Source organism: Neofelis nebulosa, chromosome 9 (genome assembly GCF_028018385.1).
Source record: "Neofelis nebulosa isolate mNeoNeb1 chromosome 9, mNeoNeb1.pri, whole genome shotgun sequence".
NCBI classification, from domain to species: domain Eukaryota; kingdom Metazoa; phylum Chordata; class Mammalia; order Carnivora; family Felidae; genus Neofelis; species Neofelis nebulosa.
The window spans coordinates 67197762-67225512 of NC_080790.1; the positions used below are offsets into that span (position 1 = coordinate 67197762).

The window sequence follows — 27751 nt, forward strand, 5'->3', positions numbered from 1 at the left end:
AAATTCAGTGTACATTTACATCATACTATTTCTTCCCCTGCTCTCTTTTCCCCCATAACTCTGTACATCTAGTAGTCTTGAAATGTCTTTCTTGCAAAAGTAATATCAAAATAACTTGTCATGGTCTTTAACGTTTAAGTGGGTGCCACCTGGGTCTGAAATCTAGTTTGGCTAACCTTCAGAAGTTACAGGTCTATTTCTCAGTGAATAATTAAAAATAAGGCTCTCTAATTTTGTAACTGAAAACCTTAATTGTTTCTAATTTGCTGGGTTATAATATGGTGATGAGGGGCCTTGACTGTGAGAAGCAAGTGAATTTGAAAAAGTTTCTTTTGAAATGGGCACATTTCCCTGAATTTATGGCTGAACATATACAAACAAAGTAGGTAGTTAAATTAGCTTTGGCTATTTAGTATTGTAAGAAAATGAATAATATTTCTCCAATGAACTAAATAGACCTACAAAGTATTTTTTAGTATTTTAAAGAAAACTCCAAAATTATCATAATAGTTAAGTGAAATACTTTAAGACTGCAAGATTATTAGAGGATCCAAACACAAGACACAGGCACCAGAATGCTGTGTAGCACCACAGACACCTGTGGGGTACCAACCTGGCTCATGTCCCACCCCTGAGAACTTCCTTCCCACCTTGCCTGGACCCCTGTGGTTGCGTTTGTCCTCTGGTAGAAGACGCTGCCCCAGACGCTCCCAGAGCCTGACCCAGTCAGGCTGCAGATGGGAGTGGGCACTCAAATTCTCTTTCCTGGAAACTTAGGATCTGGGAAACTCAATCGGTGGGTGCCTAGCTGGAATAAGATGGACTTTGGAACTTAGGGTGACTTTGGGGAGCAACAGAACAGACCATGTGCAAATGAATTAAGGACAGTTGTCCTGCAGAGACAGGGGCCGAAAACCCAGGAGAGCAGTAGACTCTGAAATGAGCTGCCTCACAGCAGGAGAAGAGAGAGGAGCGAAGTGCCTGCTTGCTTTTCTGGTTCATTCCTAAAGCCAGTTCCTCAGGAGATGTTGCTTCCTGCTCTTAGATTCTATGAGCTATCCCTATATCTTCCAAATAACCTCATTCTTTACTATTATTTAGAAAATTTAAGCTGAGTGGGTTTGAGTTCCTTGCAACCAAGGATGTGAAGAAATTTTTAAAACTGCAGCTATTCTTATATTAGGAAAGAGGAATTATGGGTATGATTCCCACCCCCAACCCCAACCCCCTACCATATTCTTTACTGCAGTTACTATTTTTTTTTTCAAGCACACAGAAAATATTTAGGTCACCACTCTTTTTTTCTGCTGCCTCTGCTCTGTCATAAAGGCACTGAAATATTCTGAGAACAGAAGCAAAGAGCAAAAAATCTGTATAATCCATGTATAATTGCCACTTAGTAACAATAACTCTATTCTTTCAGAAGTGTCACATTTTTATTCACTAGAAATGTCTACTCACAAGGTGGAAGAGAATCAGAAGAGCCAGATGTCCTCATTACTAAGCAGGTATAGGAAACCACACACCCTGCAGGTGGATAGAGCTATATAATCCACGAAATGATTCACACCCATCATCCTAGTTGTTATATAATTTTTAAGTTAGAACAATTCCAAAATTCATACTAAATGTACCAAATATATCAGATCATTTGCAATGAAAATGGGAATGAGAGTTCTATTATGGCCCAAACTGTTGACTGGACTTATAGTCCTGATATTTCTAGAAATGAACTAATATCAACTAGGAAATATTCTTCCAAATTTTATCTCTCTCCACATTTTCCCCCTTCTCAGCAGCTTTCATTCAGGGGCAGCTGACATTCCTGCAAAAGGCTGATGGGCTTTTTGGTTCCTTAGGACCCATGGTTGCCATGGACACGAAAGGCTGTGCCACCCCCCACCCCTGATGAGCCAGCTGGCTCTAGCAAATGTGTTCACTATTTTTGACAAGATCAAAGGCATGAAATAGAATCCTGCTCCTAAATTCTGCTCTCTGCCCTTGCCGGACCCTCAAGGCCCTGCTGTGAAAAACTAGGCTGGTCTTGAGGCAGTATGGCACATTCCTGAGGTCAGCCACTTTGGGAACTGGGATATCAGGAGCACAATACCAACATGACACATGCCTCATGGCAATCAAATTGGAGTTAAACCAGAGAAGGTCCATGGGCATACTTGCTCTGATTCTCCAGGTAATATAACTCCTCCCTGAAAATCAAAAGTATTCTATTTTCCTCTCCGTCCATAGAACACATTTGGTCTGATGCTCTCATTTGACCAAAGGGGCCACATAGGACAGGAGATGAGGTAGGTTTTCAAAGACCTCGGCCTCCTTACTTCCAGTGCCTTTTCTATCACCCTGAGCTCTGGTTGGACCACAGAAGCTGGCTTAGGGCAAAATTGTGGAAATAGTGAGGTTTGCTCCTCTGCCTGCAAAGTGATGGCTCTACATTGGGGGCCTTTATATATAAAGACTATCACTTCCATGATTGCAACCCACTGATCCTGGCCAAGATCTTGTTCTTTCCACCTAGGACTTATTCCTCTTTATAGCCCTAGCATCCAACACAGGGCCTACACATTTGCAGATTAAAAAAAAATTCCCAAATGCAAATAAAAACCAAAATAAGATACCATTTCATACCTATCAGGATGGCTATTATAAAAAAGACCTCCTCCCAAACCAGAAAATGGCAGGTGTTGGTGAGGACGTAGAGAAACTGGAACACTTGTGCCCTGTTGGTAGGAATGTCAAGTGATACAACAGCTGTGCAAAATAGTATGGTGGCTCCTCAAGAAGTTAAAAATAGAATTACCATTTGATTCAGCAATTCCCCTTCTGGGTAGATGCCCCAAAAGAATTAAAAGCAGGGTCTAGTACACTCACATTCATGCCAGCATTATGCACAATAGCTAAAAGGTGGAAACAACACATGTGTCTGTAGATAAACAAAATGTGGCATATACACACTTTGGAGTATTATTCAGCTTTAAAAAGGATGGAAAATAAACAAGAATTTTTTTTTTTTAATACTAAAAAAGGGGAGGGGTTGCCAGGGTGGCTCAGTCAGTTAAGAGTCTGACTCTTGGTTTCCGCTCAGGTCATGATCTTGCGTTTTTGTGAGTTCGAGCCCTGCGTCAGGCTCTGTGCTGGCAGCACAGGAACCTGCTTGGGGTTCTCTGTCTCCCTCTCACTCTGCCCCTTGCCTACTTGCACTGTCTCTGTCTCTCTCAGAATAAATGAATAAATTTTAAAAATTTTAAAAAGGAAGGAAATTCTGACACATGCTATAATATGGATTAATCTTGAGGACATCATGTTAGGTGAAATAAATCAGTTACAAAAAGACAAATACCATATGATTCCACTTACATGAAATACCTCGAGGAGTCAAATTCATAGCGACATAAAGTAGAATGGTGGTTAGCAGGGTCCGGGAGAAGGGGAAAAGGGGAGTTCTTGTCTGATGGGTATAGAGGTTCGGTTTATAGAAATGGACAGTGGTGAAGGTTGCACAACAGTATGAATGCAGTTAATGCCACTGAACCATACATTTAAAAATGGTTAGGATGGTAAACTTTATGTGTATTTTACCAAAATTAAAACAAATGAGTCTTCCCCATTGAAATTGATTCTTCCTATGTCTCATTTTCTCTTATAAATAATATGTAACATGTAAATAAGAACCAAGTGTAGCCTCCAGTGACCACTGTCATGGTGGGATTTCACATATTGTGCTATATATTTTGTGGGTGTTGGATTCCCAACAAAACACACCGTACTCTATTCTACAGATGCATAAGGCTGCCCCTGACTGTTCTAAATTCTCCTCCCAACATGACATAAATCGGGACATTAGCAAGAGAATTTACAGGGGAAATCACTGTCTTTTTTTTTTTTTTTTTTTAACAATAAAGCAGAGAACGTCCAAGAAGTGTGGCTGAGAAGTAGCTGTCTCCCTCTATCTGTTTGGCCTCAATGGTTCCTAGAGGACTGTCAGGCCACCAGTGTCACCTCTGGTCACAAATGCCAGCCTAAGCCCTCGGCGCTGTGTCTGGCAGGGCTCTGACATGAAAGTGAGAGAGACTTATCTGATCTCCCTTTGACCTTGTTGGGACTTGTACCTCTCGCAGTAAAGAGCATGCTTTCTTCCATGTATTGCACTATATAAAGTGCCTGAAAGTTGTAAGGCTCAAATAAAGTCCAAATTCCAACGCATCGAGTACAGTTACTCATGAATACCTGCTTGGCAGAAGGATCAGTCTATGGCCAGTACTTCAAAAAAAATACTTGAAATAAAATATTCTGGCAACTCTGAAATAATCTCTATTTGGTGGAAGATCTCAGCACCTCTTTCTCCTGGCTGATTTTAGTTGCTTTTCCACTCCAGGCTTACTCATCCTCCCAAAGATGGCAGAGAACACCCCCCTCCTGCCCCACCTCTAAATCTTTTAGAATTACTTAATTACCTCCAGGATAAAGTTCAGTGCTCAGCTTCCTAGTAGGAGGTAAAGGTTCCTTTGCATCCTGTCCTGGTCGTTCCCTCCACATTCATCTCTCTTCTCACCTTCAGTCACTCAATATTATTATTTCTTAATTTCCCCTGTTTCTCCCACCTCCTCATCTTGACACGCCATGTTCCTTCTGAGCCTGGAATGCTTCACCATCTGGTGAACTTCTGGTCATCTTTCAAGATCTACCTTAAAGGACACTGCTTCTGTGAGGCTCCATGGACTCCCCTGTTGTGAGCTCCTTCCTTAGAGACACCACTGGGCTTGGTGCTTTCTACCATAGTCAACTAAAACTCCTTTCAAAACTGGGACCCTGCCCATTCCTAAATGCCTACTCCAAACTCTAACAACAGCTAAGTCCTTGGGATGAGATTTAAAAGTGACCCCCACTGGGGCAATGATGCTCCATCTTGGGTGCTGAATGCTGACATGGCCCACTCAGAGGCCCTGCATAACACCTCCCTGTGACTCTCCAGTTCTTGTCCCCATGCCTTAACATTTGGGCGTCTATATTTTTCAAGCACAAGTATGTCTCCCCCACTAAATTATAAACTCTTGTGGACTACTACAGGAACTGTGTCTCACTTCTGAATCATCCACATTTCCTGCCTTAAGACTTTGCACATGTAGAAACTAGATTTGTTAAATAAACAGGCAAATTCCCATGGCATCTGTGGGCATGACTTGCAGGAGGTAGGGGGTCGGCTGGGAGTTTTGGAGAGCAGGGTAACTTCAGGTGAGCTGCGTGCAGAGTTCTACCTCTGTCAGAAGATGAAAATTGCTAGAGACTTCTGGCAGTTCTCGGGGAGGTGGAGCATTGGTAGAAAAAGGAAAACAGTAAGGAGGAGATACAAGGCAAGGACAAGGAACGCCGAATCCAAAGGTGAAGTGGTGGCTTGCCAGGGTAACAGAAGGCATCGTGTATCTTCAATGGTCTTAAAACTCAATGGCTTGAATTAACAATAATAATAGTAGGAGTAGTGGCGGTGGTAATAAGACAGAAAAACTACACAAAATGTTAACAGCAGGTGCCCCTGCGTTGTAAAATTACAGTTGCTTATATTTGCTGTGGGTTCTCCACTCTGTCTTTCTCTAAAGCTCCACTGTTCTTCTCTCTGGAAACATGTATGAATGGATATTGACTTTTTTGAAACAAAAATTTTGTCGTGAAAGCCACAACATACTTTACCTCTAGAGTCCCAGTCAATATGGGTAATATAACTAGAAGCACCTTTACAGATGCCCACCCGTTTGCTTGTCAGTACGTTGTAAATATCCACAAAGTTATCATGGGATGCCACGGCAAGGTATTTTCCTGTATCTGTAAAGAAAACGTGCAGTTAACACCCAAACATTTTATTTTATTTATTTTTTTCCCAATATATGAAATTTATTGTCAAATTGGTTTCCATACAACACCCAGTGCTCATCCCAAAAGGTGCCCTCCTCAATACCCATCACCCACCCTCCCCTCCCTCCCACCCCCCATCAACCCTCAGTTTGTTCTCAGTTTTTAACAGTCTCTTATGCTTAACACCCAAACATTTTAGACGAGAATTTACTTCCAGGAACTTAGTTCAAATGGGGAAAATGTCAAGGAAGTATTTAAAGAGTCCACTCTCATAAATTTTTGCCCTAAACACATATTAGAAAGTTTCTGCTTTAATCTTCACCTTTTGAAAATTTAATATCAGAGATCATTTCTTTTCTGTGATGGAAGGAGACCATGTCTTCAACAGTGTCAGCATTTACGACCAGGAAACTCCCATCATTCAAGCCAACTGCTAAGGCTTTCCCGTCAGGGGAGAAGGCACAGCATCTTCCACCTACAAAAGAATCCACAAAGAAAATATGTTGGATTCTACTATCAAACATATTCAATGAAGAGATAGAGATAGAAATGTGCCTATGTGCATTATGCATAGACATATTACTGTGTCTTTAACACTACTTGTGAGGAAAACTAAAACTTGGTCATTTAAAATATATCTTCCTGGGGTGCCTGGGTGGGTTGGACCATTGAGCGTCCAACTTCAGCTCAGGTCATTATCTCGCTGTTCGTGGGTTCGAGCCCCGTGTCAGGCTCTGTGCTGACAGCTCAGAGCCAGGAGCCTGCTTCGGATTCTGTGTATCCCTCTCTCTGCCCCTCCCCACTCAGGGTCTGTCTCTGTCTCTCAAAAATAAACATTAAAAACAATTTAAAAAACATATCTTCCCTTCAAACCCAAGGACAAAGATCAGAATGCTAAAAAACAAAACAAAACATTTTCACTTTGAGGTTTATCCATTCATTTCTTACTACTTGAATACTGGGATTTTCAAAAGACACATGGAGTCAACGGATGAAAGGAGCGAAAGATTAAGAAAACCAGTATCTTTGTTCCAAAGAAAAGAGATGATACTTACAAATGGGAATTCTGGAATTCAATTTCTAGAAACCGTTTTTTGGTTATCATGACCTACACCCAAAACTTGCTTCAGAGACCTTGTGGATCTTGTAGTCACTCCAAGTCTGATCCACGGATCATAATGTGTGATTCTACAGGTGAAAGATTTTATCTTGCCTCTTGTGTACTGGATAACACTCTCTCAAGAGGTGTCTACAAAACTAAACAGTATGGGCTGACAGGGCTCCATGAGCAATGTTTTGTACTGCTCTCTGCAGGGTCACAGGGAGACATTTCTGAATGAGTATGGACTCTGTTGGGGGAGTGGTATTTAATAGGATATATGTTTAAGAATAGCACCCCCCCCCCCTTACTGTCAAGGCTTTGGTAAGCAGAGCTCCGGGCATGGAAAAGTCACACAGCATTGTGCTAAGGCATTCCAAAGTCAGCTTCCACACAATTCCCTCCATCACTGTTCATGGTATGCTGAAAGCCATGTTATACCAGTAACTTCAAATTGACTTATCTAAATTGTATCTTCATTCATTCACTCAGTAATAAGTTATTTATGTACTGCTATGAGTCATGCACGGTGCTAGGGCCAAGAGGACAAAAGACAAACCTGTCCTTGAGGAGAGTCATCAAGATTAGGTTAGCCATATATTTTAGTGAACAAACCATGACACTTCTGAGAGTGAAAGGAAAAGCTATTAATAATTACACAGGGACAAGCTTTCTAAACTGGGTGGAAAGGTCAGCCCATCTAAGATACAATGGTAGATGTTCTTTTGAACTAAGACTTAACCTAGTGAATAAAGCCCACTGTCTGACATTGAAGTCACTCACAAGGAGGTCTTGGTGTATCATTTTCCCAGTATAAATTAGTGGTCAAATGATTCAATCAGGTAGTGGTTTAAGAGCACAGGCTTTGCGGGGCGCCTGGGTGGCGCAGTCGGTTGGGCGTCCGACTTCAGCCAGGTCACGATCTCGCGGTCCGTGAGTTCGAGCCCCGCGTCAGGCTCTGGGCTGATGGCTCAGAGCCTGGAGCCTGTTTCCGATTCTGTGTCTCCCTCTCCCTCTGCCCCTCCCCCGTTCATGCTCTGTCTCTCTCTGTCCCAAAAATAAATAAACGTTGAAAAAAAAAAAAATTAAAAAAAAAAAAAAAAAAAAAGAGCACAGGCTTTGGACTCAGACATGGGTCTGAATCCCGGCCTCATCACTTACTAAGGGTCCACAAGTCCACTGTAAAGAGAGGCTATAGTATGGCAGAGAAAAACAGCCTCAAGCAGTAGCCACAGGTGTGCTCTCTGAAGCCATGCTGCCTGGGTTTGAATTCAGTCCCGTCACCTACTAGCGGTACAAGACCAAATGCAAATTGTTAGTAGTCACTGGCTCAACAATATTAGCCATCATTGTTACTATCGTCTTGACATCGTTTCTTGTTTTATCCCACTAGAGTACATTCTCCACATCTCTCTCACTTGTAAAGCTACCAGGTACAAGTATTTTAGGGCCAGACCCCAATCTCATCCTTTCCTGAGAACTTTTACAAATCCTCTGAGCCTCAGCTCTCATGTTTCCTCCTTGATGAAGTTGTCCCTGGCAGCATGCCTTCCTCTGAGTCTCACCGGTCTCTCCACAGCACTCTCCACCCCACTCTGTGTCTTCTGCAGGCCTATGTAGATGGCATCGACAGGTTCCCTTGCCTTCTGGCTTTGACTGCCTTTGGCCAAGGGGGAACGTGGACAGGAGGCTCGTGGGAGGGAACGAGGAAAGAAGGGAGAACAGAGTCTGGGGTATGTACCCCTCCCCCCCGCCCCAGCAGCTTCCCGTGGGCCCACTGCATGCTGGCTGCATCCCCAGCCTGACGGATGGTCCTAGTTCCGGCCAGCCCCATCATCTCATACAGCTCTAACTTTCAAGGTTCCGGCACTGCTCTCACTCTCTCCTCTTGCCCCTCAGGCCCAGGGCTGGTAAAGGCACCAGGCTGTTACTGGTGCTGCACTATCCCTGGTCACTTCTCACCACTCTGCCCACTCCTCTAACAAATGGTCTCCTTTTGAGACTCTCCTCCGATTGCTGTATTTGAATGGACCGTCTGTTGCTGGGCTCTGTTCAACTCTTGTCCACCTCTGACACTAGAGATGGGACCACTCACTGTGGGATCCCCAGTACCTGACACATAGCAGCTACTCACTAACTTGTACTTCCTGGTATACCTCTCTGTTCTGGTGCACATAGGGGTTAAATACAGGTTTACTCATTTTTTGATATTAACTATTTTTTTTAAATAAAACTGACTTGTTTTTCAGTAACAAAATCAGTTGTTAGAGGCTGTTAGACATAAAGATAAACAGCATTCTGGAAATCTGATGTGTTTCAACAGATTCCCATAGCTCTCCATGAGAAGAAGAAGGACATATTGCCCCCAGGTGGCAAACGTCTGTGCAATGCAAGGGAAATGAAGGAAATAGTAGATGAGGCCAGCCTTCTTGAATTTACGTCTGTAGCGAAGAACATTGAATTCCCATTCCCTTGCAGATCTGGGGGCATGTGACAGGCACACTCGGGAAATATTACTTGAGCGAATGAACGAACACACCACATTCTGTTGTTTGTAAATACTTTTACAGATGTGTAAGGTGATTGCATGTACCTTTTTTGAGCTTGCGCACTGCCAGCATGCGGTGCTGGGAGGATAATTCCCATATCCGGAGAGTTTTATCGTCGCTCACGGTTGCACAGATGGGCAGGAGAGGGTGAGCTGCCAGCCCCCACACTTCTCCTTCCATGTGCCCCTGTAGGAGAGGAAACAGGGCAAGACAAACACGGCTCATGCTTCCTGGCTAGCCCTTTGGTGGCACTGCGCTGCATACCTAGCCGAAGAGGATCTTAAACAGCTCACAGTTTGAGCTTCCTTGAGCCAAGATGAAGGCACTAATTTTTTTTTCATCTGAACTTGAGTCTAAAGCTGGTCCTACATGATGCTGAAGCATTCACTGTAAAGCAAAACGTGGACTCATTGCTCATAAGCTTTGTTCATATGATGCCAAACATCTTTCCTTTTAGAAACATCTGGATGAATAAGGAAATGCCATCATTTTATCCTCTTGCTTGATATTGAGTTAACCCAGTATATATAGATACAAATATATTTGGAAAACAGCTTGATCATGACATAAAACACCTTTTTCGATAAACTCATTTTCTAAAAGATATAGGTACCACCTATCTCTATCAGAGCAATATTCTTGTTCATTTAATTCCATTTTAGTCCTGTGAATGCATAGTATTTGGCAAAACAAAAGTAAAGAGAGCTCAGTTCAAATCAAGCGTCCTGGGAATAACTCAAGTTTAGAGTTGGTTCAGAATTTATTCTACCCAGTGTATATCAGAAAACTGAAAGGTGCTTAATTGACATTGAACCAATTCCATATACCTATATCATATCACAAACACACCTAACTGGATTAGAAATATTGAGATAAAACAATTTTAAAAATGAACAATTAGGAAGAAAATGACTCTGATTCCTACAATTTATTACTTGATAAAGCAGTGTAAAGAATAGATCAGTGCACAGAACAATAAAAGAGACCAGACTGGGGGCACCTGGGTGGCTCAGTCGGTTAAGCGGCCGACTTCGGCTCAGGTCATGATCTAGGGGTCTGCGAGTTCGAGCCCCGCGTCGGGCTCTGTGCTGACAGCTCAGAGCCTGGAGCCTGTTTCCGATTCTGTGTCTCCCTCTCTCTGACCCTCCCCCGTTCATGCTCTGTCTCTCTCTGTCTCAAAAAAAAAAAATAAATAAACGTTAAGAAATTAAAAAAAAAAAGAAAAAAAAAAAGAGACCAGACTGTTCACTGAATTTCTGCTTTTAGTGGCTAATTACAAAAAGGCTTTGCTTAGTGAAGCAAAAAGGAAGACTATACAGGCAAGTGAAAGGTGTTTGTACTTGGAATGCTTCAGGGAACAGGTGGCTTTCCAGAGACAAACTGGATGATTCTGGTTTAACAGGGAAATTGTTTGAGCAAAAGAGTAATTTGGCAGAAGATACAAAGTTCCAAATAGAGCTGACATTCAACTAGCTGACAAGGGCCAAAGAGTGAATATATTGCATCTGGAGCACCTCATTAATTTTCTAGTTGTCTTCCCATCTGAAGCCTCCTACCACAAAGGTCATGATCAGAGGACAGGTCAGGTGTCAACCCCAGTTTTCCCCCAGAATGGATGTGCTTGGAGCCATTTCACAGACCAAGTTCCTTTTGCATTTGGCTTGAGGACAGGACACACCTCTGAGATCCTTTTCAACAACTGCCTCATATATTTACTTAGACATCATATTTCCCTAACGTGACAGGACTAAATTTCTGTATAACATAGGCATGGACAGTGAGCAAGATAGGCGGAAGTATCTCAAGTGGCAGAGGAATGAGCTTGGAATCTCACCTTCCTACTGATCACCCATAAAGCTGGTAGTAAATAGGTGCATAATTCAGAGTTGATTATATTCAAAGAACACACAATGGGAGTTTTCAGAACTCATCTCTTATCACTTCTCTCCCCCAACCCAGACTGCCTTCTCTTAAAAAAATAAGGAATCTATTTCAAGTGATATTAAGTTGCCATGTTATTGAAACTGGCAAAGTGGTTCTGACATCTTCCCACAGCAGGGTAGTTGATGGTCTTAATCATGCTTCCTGTTCCTTAACTTTCCCTCAGTGTCCAACCTCTCTGAGAGCAGGCCTGTGAGCCCCAAGAGGATAGGAAGCCCTATTCCACTGTGTACAGCATGTAGCACAAGGCTGATCTCAGCATGAGCCCAACAAACACTGATTGAATTGAACTACTTAGTTCTGCTTAGGAGGAAATGGCAAAGGAGTGACAGACAAGAAGAGGAAAGAGAGATGCTGACAGAAAAGGAAAAGAATGGTACAAGCGTAAGGAGACAAGATGGTGGTAACCAACATTTTTTCTGAAGGTTCCACCAGCATTACTACCTGCCCATGGCTCTCCGGCAGTCTCCATGCTGAGACATTTGGAGAACAGCCCGGTGTGGTGCAAAAGGAAAGGCTCTGGTATCTGACAAACCTTGGTTTGAAATCCAGCTCTATAGTTCTTAGCACATGGATGTGGGCAATTTACTGGGCAGTGGGTCCCTCATCTTTTAAACAATTTCAACTGAGCAAATCTGTTGTGGAGAAATAAATTCTGTGCAACAGTATTGCCTGACACATAGTAGGCACTCAATAAGTGGTACTCGTGGCTGCTTTTATTATTAGAGCAACAGAAACAAATAGGGGAAAGAACAGAATTATAGAGAATGAAAGGCTAAAAGCTTTTATTTTCAAGTTTAAAAGATATTTAAATGAAATTAAGCTCAACTGTAATATTTTTTAAATTAGAAAACAGAATTTAAATCTTACAGTATTGTTTAAGTCATAATATAGTAAGGATATAGTAAACAATATATTGTTTAAGTCATAATATAATAAGTAACTGTAATATTTTTTAAATTAGAAAACAGAATTTAAATCTTACAGTATTGTTTAAGTCATAATACAGTAACAAATATTTAGCAATATAGCATGTGTGCAAACAAATTAAAGTTCAAACACTCGGGCATTAGAAAGAAATAGTCACTTTTCAATAAAATTCAGTAAGAAGTCATGGCCAGAAAGAAAAAGAGATTCATTGGGAAGGAAACAAAATCAAGATCAGCTGGAGAACAGAGAAGTGACACCTCCTGGATGTACCTCCAGCACATTCTCAATCCTGTCTCCGAGGCACAATCAGCGACAGAGCTTTGGAGGTTTGTTTTTAACACGGAATTCTTTTTTAAACACATCCTTATTCGGGACGTACTGAGTGGGGCTTGGGTACATGCATTTTTAAAACCTCACAATGTTCTAAACCATGGTATGTGTGCACACCTGTCCCCAAGGTGCAGCAAATCAGAGGGCCGCTCTCAGTGGGATTTGGGGGTTCATCTCTAACATAGCAAGCTTGCAGGAGACAGAGATGGAGCTCCTCCACTGGACCCACAGAAGTCCTGAAACTTATATAATCAGTGCATATTTTTTTTCACTCCACCTTCTGAATGTACCCCCACCCTCTTCCACAAGCCTCTTCCACCCATAAATAAGGTCCATCCATCACCAAATTGGGCAGGACTATCTGTCATCTCCATACACTCCCACCCCCTCAAGTGAGATTTTGCCACTTCACTGATCTTTGAAGACTCTGTTGATGTTTATTTTAATGTGATTTTACCTGAATATAATTCTTGAGGGGAGAGGGAGGGTAAGAAGTAGGTCATACATTTATATGCCTCAAGACTGAGACTAGACTGAGGCATAAAATCTAAGGAGACACTTGCAGATTTGGCGTGGGTCGAGAAAATAATTTTTTCTGACAGTTTTCTAGATTGAGAGATTGAGAAGAAATATACCTAAAAAGCCTTGTCCATAGCTGGACTTGATTTAGACAATGAGGTTACGGACTTTGAACAGATACTGTAATGGGATAACACTCTTGGGGACTCTAGGGGAGAGGAATGTACTCTGCATGTGGTAGGGATAGTAATAATCAGTGACCAGAGAAAAGAATGCAATGGACACATTCACGAGGTGACCCTCATGATTCTCCTGGTTTTCACTCCTGTGTAAGCCCTCCTTTTGAGTGTAGCATGACCTGTGGCTATTTGCCAGCCAATAAAATATGGCAAAGGATATGGATGTTCAAGATTACATGTATTTGATGATATGATTATGTCATATAAGACCATATTGCCTTTTTTTTTTTCTCTTTCTTTTGGTGGCCTCAAGGAAGCAAGCAGCCATGTTGGGGAATCCCATGTGGCAAGGAACTGTGTGCAGACTCTAGGAGCTGAAGGTGGCCTCTGGCCAACAGCCAACAAGAAATGGAGCACTCTTGGGGCTGCTGGATGGCTCAGTTGGTTAAGCATCTGACCCCGGCTCATGTCATGATCTCATGGTTCATGAGTTTGAGCCCTGCTTTGGGCTCTGTGCTAACAGCTCAGAGCCTGGAGCCTGCTTTGGATTCTGTCTCTCTCTGCCCTCCTCCACTCGCACTCTATCTCAAAAATAAATAAACATTAAATTTTTTTTTTTTAAGAAATGGAGTCCTCAGTCCTACAACAAGGAAGTGAATTTTGCCAACAACATGAGTGATCCTGGAGGCAGATCCTTCCTCAGGTGGACCTCTGATGAGACACTGCAGCCGTTTACTGTAACCTTGTGAAACTTTAAGCAGAGGACCCAGTTAAGCCACACTTGGACTCCTGACCCACAAAAACCTTCAAATAAACATGTATTGTTTTAAGTTGCTAAATTTGTGGCAATTCATTATACAGCAATAGGTAATTAACACAGCAGTTGCGTAACCCTGAGACTGAGTACCTACTTACATACTGAACCCTAAGTGGCCTCCTTGCCTCACCCTAGTCCCAGCCCTGACGGGAACTGTGCTTTAGAATCTGTAAACTGTACCTGAACGAGCAGTGTCATTGGGCCACTTTTGTCAATTTCCAGGATCTCCCCATTTTTTGTTCCCACCAGGATATGCCCATGTCCCAAAGTAATGGCACGAATTGAAGGGTTATCTTCCAAAAGCAAGCCTGAGGGGGGAAATACAGTACTTAATATTGCAAATATTATATTTAGTAGAACAACAACAAGAAGGCTGATTATTATATACATTCTGTCTTTGTAGTTCAAAAGCAGATACTAGGCAATCCCCCTCGATATTTCTACCAGGGGCTAAGAGCTCTAAATGCAGAAGAAGGAGAAGTGATTTGGTAATGGTCGTCTAAGAACGTTGGCACCATCTTTTCCACTCCTATGAAAAGAAAGATTCCTATTACGTATTTGGGAGTGGCACCTTTTGAGCTGGTTGACAATGCTGCTCTTTTAATGGCATAAGTCTTCAAGCATCTTTCAAACATGTCATCCCAGAGCTCCACAATTCCGTCCTTTCCACCCGTTACAAAACCCTGCAAAGACACACGTGGGAAGAATTAAATATACATCAAAATGACAAGTTACCCACCCGGCCTCAAAAGGGGTCCCCTTGGGAAAAGCAGCTTTGTCTGTGTTTTCTTCCTAAGTATAGGAGACTGAAAAACCCGGTAACATAGAATATAAATATAATATTGGCTGGAAGCACGCTCCCCTACTTCTGCAGCGGATATCATGTTCTCACTGTGTATTCTTTACATTTTCCTCAGACCTTTGGTTGGCACTTGGCACCCCGGGTCATGGATGGCCGATTCTGTGCCCAGCCCCCTACTTCAATGTGGGTACCTGGGGAATAGGACCAGCCTGAAAGCCTGGCAGAGTTTCTGGTACCTCATCTCTTCCTAGTGAATGAACTGGAATTAATGTTACAATTAAAAATGATTATTAAATACTTTAAAATTAAACACTTACTTCCAGGAGAGAACACCATTATTTACTAAGAGTAACTTAGGCAGTTCATGTAACAAAACTATTCTATTTTGTTCGGTGAACATCAATTTCCAGGTTAATTTTTATAAAACCTGGAAAGTAAAATGCCTAACATATTGTTTTACTGAACAGTGTTTGTTTGTTTGTTTTACTGAACAGTGGTTTTTATTCTCGTTCTAGGCTTATGATTTCTTGGCTTTACTAGTTTTCCTTTCCGGCAAATACATATACCAAACTGCTCTTAGGAAAATCCTTTTTTCGGATGAAAAATACTCAGTAATTCATTGTTTCCTCGGAGACTTAGTTTACTTTACTTCAGGGAAGTTCACGTGGAAATAATATTTTAAGTTTTTTTACCTTAAATTCTGTATTCTCATTACAGGTTTGTAGGGAAGATTTAATTCCCAAATTAAATTTAAATCCGGTTTATTATGCTGTGTCACCCTCATCTTTTCCATGATGTTTCAGGTTAACTTACCAAGCAATAAAAGAGTTTAAACAAGTTATTGCACATGAACTTCTAGACCTGCTCAAATTTTGCATTCTACCTTAATCTTTTTTTTTTTATTTTTTTTATTTTTTTATTTTTGGGACAGAGAGAGACAGCGCATGAACGGGGGAGGGGCAGAGAGAGAGGGAGACACAGAATCAGAAACAGGCTCCAGGCTCCGAGCCATCAGCCCAGAGCCCGACACGGGGCTCGAACTCATGGACCACGAGATTGTGACCTGGCTTAAGTCGGACGCTTAACCGACTGCGCCACCCAGGCGCCCCACATTCTACCTTAATCTTATCCAATGTGCACTTTCACCCAAAACAAATTTGCCAATAAGCAACAGCTTAACCACTAAAACAACCATTATAATTGCACATCTAATGAGGACCTACTTCTGTACCTGGATCAGAAGTTCCCTCCTGGGAACAGGTAAATGCAAAATGAGGATTGGCTTAGTTAGGTTTGTTGGCCTCCACTGTTTGGAGGTCAGAGAATACAGATAAACTGGTACCACCAGCAAGCTGGCGGTGATTAAAAAACCGGTTTTTCTGCCAAATGGGTTGAACAAAGTATTTTAGCAGTACTGATAGTGTGATCTTTCTTAAAAACAAATAAAATCGCTGCAAGGCAGGAAGGTAGCTGGACAGATCAGGACAAAGGTGAACTTAAGTGGAGATATAGCAGATGTGATGATTAATTTTGTGTCATCTTGATTGGTCAGAGGGTGCTCTGATCAAATATTATTTCTCTATTTATCTGTGAGGGTATTTCCAGATGAGAGTAGTCTTTGAATTGGTGGACTCAACACACTTGACCTTAGCCAAAAGGCCGAGAAGCGATGAATTGGTGGACTCAATAAAGCAAATGGCCTTCCCCAAGGTGGGTGAGCAATGTGGGTGAGAATTGGATAATTCTTTGAGAGCCCAAATAAAAAAGGCAGAGGAGGAGGAATTCATCCCTGTTTTTCCTGTCTCACTGATTGAGCTGAATCATCTCATCTTTTCCCACCTTCAGACAGATTTACACTACTGGCATCCCTCGTTGTCTGGCCTTTGGACTTGCTGTGAATCATACCACCAGCTTTCCAGGGTCTACAGCTTGCCAAGGGCAGAGTGGGACTTCTTAGTCTCCATAACTGCACGGACCAGCTCCTTACAGTACATCTGGTTTCTGTGTATGTGTAATCTGTAATCCCACTGGTTCTGCTTCTCTGGAAAACCCTTATACAGCCAGTGAAAAGCTTTCACTCCAACACTCTTGTGAAAGCTGAACCTGTCCACACAGGAACAAACTGGTTATCAGCTTGACTTTTGGTCAGATTGCTGAGCAGGATAATAATTGAACCGGTTGGTACTTTGAGGTCTTTCCTTATTGTGTACAAAGGGGGAAGAGAGAATGCTGAAATATTCCTCAGGACTCATCTGCTACTGGGTGTGTACATTATCCCAACACTTCTTAAGGGATTTTGAGAGGTGAGAGCCACGAAGAAGGAGTGTGAATAAAGTGGAGAGAAACTGCATGTAAAGAAATAATTATAAATGAGTGAAATTTTAAAAATATTTGTACTCATTTCCATTCATGACAACTACTTCCCAATTCAGATAGGACTGGTTTTAGAAACAAGCATCCTGTTGACGTGGGCCTTCCAAAGACTAATTTATAATTTTTGAAAGCTAATGATGAAAATATGTCATACCTTATCCAATGCATACATAGCAAACACAGGCCCATCATGAGCTTTCACTGTCTTCAGTAGGAGGATATCTTTCCAAATAAAAATATCTCCAGTAGCTGCTCCTGAGAACACTAGATCTTCCATTCGCCCATAAGAAACACACATCATTGTTTCCAATTTTCCAACACTTCCAAAAATTCCTCTTTTAGAGGTGAAGCCCCCACCTGAAGTGGACCAAGAATATGTATTATTTTTTGAAAAACTGACACCTTCTATGAGCATTTGGAATGACTGTCTTCAATGAAAACCCAGGGTATCTACATTATATATATATGTACAGATGTATAAATATGGCAGAAAAATCATAAAAATATTTTAAGAGGGTTTCTCATTTACACATTCATTAATTCAATGTTTACTGAATCCCTCCTTTGCAGCAGATACAGTGGTTGATGATGGGGTATAAAGATGAGAAGAAGAAGTTTCTTCATTCGATGGATTTAGGTTCTGGTTGGAGAGAGGATGCCATCTCGGTCCAACAAGATATGTGGCTAACCAAGGTTCAGTGCCAGTTCTGTGCCAGACAGAGGAAGGAGTGACTACGTGCCAGGGGTAACTAGGAAAGTCTACATGCATGCTGACCAAGGAGAATGAAAACAGCACTGGCAGGAATGTAAAATGTAAACATGTATGTCTTACCTCAATTATTATCATAAGACCTTTAGGGTAAGAAAATGAATCACTGTGTAGGAAAAGGTACATACTTCAGATTTGTCCTTGCAATGTTCACATTTCCCTGCACTTCCCAACTAGCATTGAGAAGCCCATACCCATTCCAGAAAACTATGCACAGGCTGGTTCTCCAGACATGTTGGATGCCATTGTCTCTTCTTTAAAAGTAGAAAGCACTGGAACAGTTGCTTATGTTTTGTTCAGTGTAAGATTAAGCCTGGTATCAAAGCCAATACTAAGAATTCACAATCCCAATAACAGGTCTGGTTTATTAGTGAGAAAAATAAAATGTGCCTGTTCTGACATGCTTACTTACTCATCCTTATCAACATTATGATGCATAAAAATTTATTCGGATCACCTACTGTGTATAGTGTCAGGGATTAATTCATGTGTTAAATTCAGTGATAAATAAAAGAACCTTCAAAGTAGTGAAAATTTATCCACCCAATCAAAGTGATTATTTTATTTCCTGCTCAGTAGTCTAACACAATGACTGCTTTCAGAACAGATGACTATGAAAATAATTATTTTCACAGTGGAACATTTCCCAAAGCTTTCTAGTTATTGATAAACATGCTTAGCATCATATAAAGTGTTTTAAAACTTAGACATCAAGTAGCCGAGTGAATATGGGATAGCATGTCTTCCTGACACATTTTAATTTTAAATTGCTCAGTAGTGGTGTTGGCCTTTTTTTCAGTTGGACTTTGGTTTTTTTTTTTTTTTTTTTTTTTAAAGCTCTTCAACCACATAAATGATAAACCCAAAGAACAGTACCTGCTTGCTGCCAGAATTTGATGTGCTTCATCCCAACTGTAACCAGTTTGTCAACATGGTGTGGGTTACACTTTACCACAAATATCTTATCCTTATGTCCTCTGCAAGAGACCGACAAGAAAAAAAAAATCCAGTTTTCATGGAAGCAGTGATACAGAGTTTTATTAAAAGTATACATTTGGTTTAACTTTCATCAAACACATGTTAACAGGACAAGTAAATTAGAAAATAGTTTAAAATACACATAAGGTCTATATTAAAATCACAAGCTTTGCTTTTCTTTGCACGTTTGAGCCCTCTCTTCTTACTCTAATGTTGCTACCAAAGTGTATTCAGTTATGTTTTAAACAAATTAACAAAGTATTTATAATGGATCACAATGTCTCCACAAGATAAAATTCATGCCACCAGCATAAGATTGTACTTCTCAGGATATAGAGGTCTTGTATAGGAAAAAGGGGAAGATATGGAATCATATTAATGAGAAGCTTCAAATATAATATTCTTTGCTGTGGGCAGCATAACTTTAGGTTATATGAAAGTTCAGCTAGAAATTATTCACTAGGGGGGCGCCTGGGTGGCGCAGTCGGTTGGGCGTCCGACTTCAGCCAGGTCACGATCTCACGGTCCGCGTCGGGCTCTGGGCTGATGGCTCAGAGCCTGGAGCCTGTTTCCGATTCTGTGTCTCCCTCTCTCTCTGCCCCTCCCCCGTTCATGCTCTGTCTCTCTCTGTCCCAAAAATAAATAAACGTTGAAAAAAAAATTAAAAAAAAAAAAAGAAATTATTCACTAGGAATGGAAGCCCTTGGCTCATACCCATGGGGAGAGAAAGGATGTTGTATGTTGATTCAAGGTACTTTAGGATGCTCTGCATTCAGAAATATGAGTTGATAACCAAAGATACAGAAGGACAAATATAAAAATGAAGACTGATTGTAGACCTGGAGCTTTAGACCTGGTGTCCCATAGCGCCAGGGAAATTTTGCTATAGACTATAATCACGTTAGAATTTAAGGATTTACTGGACTTCATAGATTTTAATGGATTTAATGGACTATTTGATGGTCTTCTTTGGTATATTATGACAAAACCTTCATTATGTAAATTAAAACAGTTAACAAAAAGAGCACAGCTGACCAATATCTCTAATGAATATAAATAGTAATACCTTGAATAAAATTCTAGCCAAGAAAATTCACTAGAACATCAAACAATCAGACTTTATGACTGAATGCAAGGGTAGTTTATTATGAAGGACTCGAATAGTACAATTCATCATATTAACATGCCTAAGAAAAATTATGTCATTTCACAGATACTGAAAAGTTATTTTACAAAAATCTAACGCTCATGTGTGATTAAAAAACAGTCAATTCACACTCAGTAAAGTAGGAATTAATGGAAACTTATCTCTTAGACATTTATATTTCCCTCAAGTCCTTGGCTCTCCTTGAAAAACCCAGATTCATTCAAGAATAACTATACACAGGCTGACTCTCCATATGTTATGTGCCATTACCCTTTAGAAGCATAAGTGCTGAAACAGTAGCTTACTCAAGATGTGTTTTTGTGTGTGTGAACTCAAAGTCAGATTCTTACTTAATGTCATTCCCAATAAAATCAGGAACAAGATTATTACCACTGCCATTTAACCTTGTATTGAACATATTAACAAATGCAATTAGGTAAGATTTTAAAATTAAAGGCTTAAGAGCTGGAATGGAAGAGGTAATACTATTTCTATTTGCAGATGATATGATTATTTACCTAGGAAATTCAAAAGAAGTAATGTAAAAACAATGACAAGATAATTTAGTCAAGCTGCAGTGTATAAAATTAAACAATCAATAACCTTAATATATACAAAAAAAAACAACAACCAAAAAGTATAACAAGTGACTCTATAAACAGCAAAAAAATCAAGGCATAAATTTACAAGAAATTTGTATCAAACATAAGTGAGTGAAACAAAACTCCACATCTGTAAGATGGAAAAAAAGATTTAAAAAATGGTAATACATTCCATGTTCTTGGTTGGAAAATTCAATCATAAAAGTGTCAATACTCCCTAACTTAAAAAATTTTTTTCAACTTGAATGCAATAAAAAAAGAGCTTTTGGTGTTTATTTGCTTTTTAATCTGGGGTTAGACTCCTTGATTTTAAAGTTCTCATGGAAGAATAAACCAGCAGCAATCATCAGGAAAACTCTAAAAAGGAAAAGTGGGAAGAGTAGCTCTCCTAGATATTAATATAATTTATAAAGCCTCCATAATTAAAACAGTGGGGTATTGGTGCACAAATTGATAAACTAGTGGCAAAATAGAACATGTATAAAGAGACCCAAATGAATATGAAAATGTAGTATATAACAAAGATAGGATCTCAAATCAAGGGGGAAAAGATGAACTTTTAAAGTAGTTGGTGTATGTCACCAAATGCTGGAGGATGTGGGGCAATAGGAGCTCTTGTACATTGCTGATGGTAATGCAGAATGGTACAGGTACCTTGGAAGACAGGCTGTTTCTTACAAAACTAAACATATTCTCAACAAAACTAAAAGGCAGCCTATGAAATGAGAGACGATATTTACAACCACATATCTGATAAAGGGTTAGTATCCAAAATCTATAAAGAACTTATCAAACTCAACACCCAAAAAACAACCAACCTAGTAAAGAAGCGGGCAGAAGACATGGATAGACACTTTTCCAAAGAAGACATCTAGATGGCTAACAAATGCAAGAAAAGATGCTCCACATCGTTCATAATCGGGGAAATACAAATCAAAACCATGATGAGATACCACCTCGCATGTGTCAGAATGGCTAAAATTAGCACTACAAGAAACAACAGGTGTTGGCAAGAATGCAGACAAAGGGGAACCTCTTGCACTGTTGGTAGAAGTGGAAACTAGTACCATCACTCTGGGGAACAGTATGGAGGCTCCTCAGAAAGTTAAAAATAGAACTACCCTACAATCCAGCAATTGCACTACCAGGTATTTACCCAAAAGATACAAAAATACAGATTCAAAGGGGTACATGCACCCCAATTTTTATAGCAGCATTATCAACAATAGCCAAACTATGAAGAAAGCTCAAATGTGCATTGACTGTTAAATGGATAAACAAGATATGGTACATATATACAATGGAATATTACTCAGCCACCAAAAAATGAAATCTTGCCATTTGAAATGAGTGGATGGAGCTAGAATGTATTATGCTAAGCCAAATAAGTCAATCAGAGAAAGACAAATACCATATGATTTCATTCATATGTGGAATTTAGGAAGCAAAACAGATGAGCATATGGGAAGGGCGGGGGAGAAGAGAGAGGGAAACAAACCACAACCAATTCTTAACAATAGAGAACAAACTGAGGGTTGATGGAGAGTGGTGGGTGAGAGATGGATTAGATGAGTGATGGGTACTAAGGAGGGCACTTGACGGGATGAGCACTAGGTGTTGAAGGTAAGTGATGAATCATTGAATTCCACTCTGGAAACCAATATTGCACCATATGTTAGCTAACTAAAATTTAAATTAAAAAAAGCAACGAACCACCCCCCCACCCCCCCGCACGTGTGCACACACACACAAGCACACACACACAAAACAAAACAAAAAAAACCCTCAAAACTAAATATATTCTTACCACGATACCCTGCAATTGTGTTCCTCAGTATTTACTTAAAGGACTTGAAAACTTATATCCACACAAAAACCTGTATGGATGTTTACAGCAGCTTTAATTGGCAAAGAGAAGACATGGAGGAACCTTTGGTGGAGTCTTTTAGGGTTTTCTCTATATACAATCATGACATATGCAAATAGTGACAGTTTTACTTTTGCCTTACCAATTTGGATGCCTTTTATTTCTTTTTCTTGCCTGATTTCTGCAGTTAATATTTCCAGTACTATGTTGAATAAAAGTGGTAAGAGTGTACATCCTTGTCTTGTTCCTGATCTTAGAGGAAAAGCTTTCAGTTTTTCACCATTCAGTATGATGTTAGCTGTGGGTGTTTCATATATGGTCTTACTATTGGGACTAATAAATGAGCTTAATAAAGTTGCAGAATACAAAATTAATACACAGAAATCGGTTGCATTTCTATACACCAATAACAAAACAGCAGCAAGAGAAATTTAAAAAGATCCCATTTATAATTGCACCAAAAAGCATAAAATATCTACAAATAAATTTAACCACAGAGGTTGAAGAACTACACTCTGAAAATTTTAAGAAACTGAAGACAACACAAACTAAAGGAAAAACACATGATGCTCATGGATTGGAAGAATTAATATTGTTAAAATGCCCATAATACCCAAAGCACTTTAAAGATTCAGTGCAATCTCTATCAAAATATCAATAGCACTTTTCAAAGAACTACAACAAATAATCCTAAAGTTTGTATGGAACCACAAAGACCTTGAATAGCCAAAGAAATATTGGGAAAGAACAACGCGGGAGGTTATCAAAATCCCAGATTTCAAGATACACTACAAAGTTATAGTGATCGAAACAGTATGGTACTGGCACAAAAACAAACACATGAATCCATGGAACAGTATAAGGAGCCTAGAAACAAATCCACGCCTATAAGGTCAATTAATTTATGAAAAAGGAGGCAAGAATTTATAATGGATAAAAGACAGCCTTTCAATGAAAGGTGCTGGGGAAATTGGAAAGGTACACGAAAAGGAATTTCTTGTATCTTATACAAAAGTAAACACAAAGATTAAAGACCGAAATGTGAGACCTGAAACCATCAAAGTCCTAAAATAAAACATGGGCAGTAATGTCATGGACACTGACCTCAATAACGTATGTCTAGATAGGTGTCCTCAGGCAAGGGAAACAAAAGCAAAAATAAATTATCAAGACACCAAAATAAAAAGCTTTTGCACAGCAAAGGAAACTGTCAACAAAACAAAAAGGCAACCTAGTGAATGGGAGAAGACATTTGCGAATGACATATCCAATAAGAGGTTAATATCCAGAATAAAGAACTTATACAACTCAACACCATAGAAAAATCCCATTAAAAAATGGACAGGCGTGAATGGGTGGCTTAGGTGGTTGAGCATCTAACTCTTGGTTTCGGCTCAGGTCATAATCTTGCAGTTTTGTTGAGTTCAAGCTTCGCATTGGGCTCTGCGTGCTGACCTCATGGAACCTGCTCAGGATTCTCTTTTCCCCTCTCTTTGCTCATTCCCCGCTCTCATACTTTTTGTGTCTCTCAAAATAAATAAGTTTAAAAAAAAATGGGCAGAAGACCTGAATAGATATTTTTCAAAAGAAGACATACAGGTGGCCAACAGACACATGAAAAGATGTTCTATATCACTCATTATCAGAAAAATGCAAATCAAAACCACAATGAGGTATTACCCCACACGCATCAGAATGACTACTATCAAAAAGACAAGAAATAACAAGTGCTGGTGAGGATACGGAGAAAAGGGAAACCTATGCACCACTGGTAGGAATGTAAATTGGTGCAGCCACTGTTCACAAAATAGTATGGAGGTTCCTCAATAAATTAAAAACAGAAATATTATAGGATGCGGTAATTTCACTACTGGGTATTTACCCAAAGAAAATGAAAACACTAATTCTGAAAGATATATGTGCCCCTATGTTTACTGCAGCTTTATTTAGAATAAACAAGCTATGGAGGCAACCCAAGTGTTCATCCATACATGAATGGATTAAGAAGATGTGGTGTGTACACACACACACACACACACACACACACACACACACACACTGGAATACTACTCAGCTATTAAAAAGAATGAAATCTTGTCATTGTGGCAACATAGATGGACATAAAGGGTATTGCGCTAAGTGAAAAAAGTCAGACAGTGATAAATGCCATATGATTTCACTCACATGTGGAACCTAAAAACCAAAGCAAATGAACAAATCAAACAAAATAGAAAGATTCATAAATACAGAAAACAAACTGGTGGGGAATGAGCAAAATAGCTGAAAGGGACTAAGAAGTACAATCTTAAAGTTACAAAATAACTAAGTCACCGATGCAAAGTACAGCAAGAAACAAAGTAATATTTTAAAAATTTTGTATGGTGACAGATAACTACCCTTATCATGGTAAGCATTTCATAATGTATATAAATGTCAAATCATTATGTTGTACACCTAAAACTAACATAATATTGTACACTCTGCTTCAATTAAATAATAAAATAAAAATATGCTTTTAAAATTAGAAATGCTTAATGAAGTATATACAGGTCAAATGACAAGTGGTCTTAAACTTTCTTCAAAATATTTTAGCAAATAAGTAATAAGAGAAAAAAAAATGAGGGGGAAGAGATCTGTACCATCTGTAGGTTGATGCAACAGGGCTGAAGGGAGTCTGTTATGCTGTTTCCTCCACTTCTGCGCAACTTTGAAATTTTCCACAGTAAGTTAAAAGAACAGGACAGACATCTCCATACCCATTGCATGGGCCCCAGAATGACAGGCAGGGGAAGGAGAAGGAATTGATTTTTGAACTTTCTCCCTTCGCTTCTATCAAAGTCCAAAGTGAAGCACGGACACTAAGGCCAAGACACATCACTGGAAGTATTAGAAACAAGTAGGAGACAGAGATACAAGTTTATTTGTGTAAGAAGAGAAAATGTGCTGAACACCAAGAGGACAAATAAACCAGATAACCCTAAAAGACTTTAAGCATCCAAAGATTTCTTGATTGGAGGAAAATCCCCACAGATTCTAAATCATTAATAAAAACTTTAAAGAAAAGATGCTAGAGAAAACTGACAGGAAAATTCAGAGCAGGTATAACGAATTACATTCCCTGTACAGACATGAACACTGTTTTGTGTTTATATAATCTCACCTATGAATAAAAATGGATCAAAATACTAGACCAATGTTTACCGAAGAATGTATGCTAAAACATTGGCTATGTCGTGGGCAGTGTAATTGTGATTTTCATTTTCTTCTCAGTGCTTTTTTGGACTTTGAATTCCTGTAAGGATCACACACTATTTTGAAAACTCTCTGTTTTCACTTTAAGAAATGTTATTCTAAAAAAAATTACACATTTTTAAAAAGGAAAGTGAGAAAAGAAATGTGCCAATTTGGTATACAGGAGGCTTCGTCATATTCATTAAAGGTGTGTAAAGGTAGGGACCTATAATAAATCAAGCAACAAAGCTAAAACAGAAGTACATACACACCTGCTCATCCTGGGCCTACATTGTGTCCCAGGCTTTCCAGTAGCATAATTATTTCACATTGACAGCCCAAGTATTCTTGTTAGGCACCTTGATAACTCTACCTTTTGCCTACTGCATTCAAACTTTGGAGATGAAACATATCAAGAATAATTAGCCATTGTCCCCCATAGCCCTATTACTGGTGCATTAGAAATGCAAGTAAAGGGAAAAAAAGGTACCAGATTATCTCGTTATTCATCTCTGACACTGACATTAGGCCATTTAATCACGGCCCGTAAGAGATTGACTTTGGTTATTAAATGGGTTACTTGTAGGTTACACTAAAACATGAACAAACTTCAAAAGGAAAAAAAAAAGACTTAAAAATTCATTTTTAATGGAGGGAGCTGAAATCTTTCATGAAAGTTAGCAAAGAGGAAAAAAAAAATTGTTCCAAGAGATTCAATCAAGTCTCAGAGAGATCTTGCAATGCCAATCTTGAATTTCTCTAATTTCTCTGAGCTGATAAAAAAAGAAGCTTCAGTTAAACATTTTCACAACGGAGGGGTGGGTTTGGAGAGTGCAGTGTTGTTCTGGAGGCACACCTTCCCACTGGGCACCTGCAGCATTGGTGGTGACACCATCATGGCTACTGACTTGCCCGTCCCTGCACAGGGAACTCTCACATTCTGGGAGATAGGGATTATTGTAGAAGACCATCTGGCCAAAGCAGTGCCCGCTGCCAGAAGCAGGCTCACTGCTAAGCCTTGCTAGTGCCCAACGCTGGCAATGATTTGACACACAAAAGTGCAAAGGAGGGGTGTCACTGATCTGGCCTTTCTAAGAGTAAATTAAGCCCTCTCAGGAACCAAGAAGACTCCTTGAAGCCAGTAAGGTACCATCAGTAAAGTATCACCTGTTTTCCGTTGTCACTTCTTTCAGGTCCCAGTTTTTTTCTTTTTAAGATATGTGTGTGTGTGTGTGTACATATATATATATATATATATATATATATATATATATATGCATATATGTATATGTATGTATGTATATATGTATACGCATATATATACATACATATACATATATATATATGTATATATATATATATATATATATATATATATATTTAGTACTCTCTATACCCAATATGGGGCTCAAACTTATAAACCCAAAATCAAGAGTTGCATGCTCTACTGACTGAGCCAGCCAGACACCCTTATGCCTCAGTTTTTAATGTTTCTATCTGCTTAAGTATGTAACTTAATGTCATAAATAGGTTTTTATTTATGTGTATATTTATATGATCATATAAATATGTGTAAATGTGATGGAAATAGGCATTTATGGAAATATTTACTTATTTGTTATTTTAAAATCTAGTAGTCTTCAAAGAACTTTAGCAATCCTTGACATTCCTTCTTGGAAAGAGCCCTGGTTAATATTACAATGCAAAAATATTCTTGGAGGGCAATTTTGCAGGTGTCCCGTTTTAGGAATGTGAC

At 39.7% G+C, this 27751-nt stretch overlaps 1 protein-coding gene across 7 annotated transcripts in view; it reads right to left on the bottom strand.

Annotated features, from left to right (window-relative positions):
- Nucleotides 1–27751, bottom strand: part of EML6 (EMAP like 6) — a 281271-nt gene that overhangs the window by 59602 nt on the left and 193918 nt on the right. For all 7 annotated transcript variants that reach the window (XR_009248631.1, XR_009248632.1, XR_009248633.1 and 4 more), the window contains exons 18-24: nucleotides 19047–19147; nucleotides 17556–17758; nucleotides 14798–14909; nucleotides 14407–14534; nucleotides 9555–9696; nucleotides 6185–6337; nucleotides 5701–5832 (exon numbers count right to left, since the gene is read on the bottom strand). Coding sequence is in view for 4 of the 7 variants with exons in the window: in XM_058684097.1 (XP_058540080.1) it covers nucleotides 5701–5832; nucleotides 6185–6337; nucleotides 9555–9696; nucleotides 14407–14534; nucleotides 14798–14909; nucleotides 17556–17758; nucleotides 19047–19147 (971 nt within the window). In the remaining 3 variants the exon portion in view is untranslated. The remainder of the gene's footprint in view (nucleotides 1–5700; nucleotides 5833–6184; nucleotides 6338–9554; nucleotides 9697–14406; nucleotides 14535–14797; nucleotides 14910–17555; nucleotides 17759–19046; nucleotides 19148–27751) is intronic.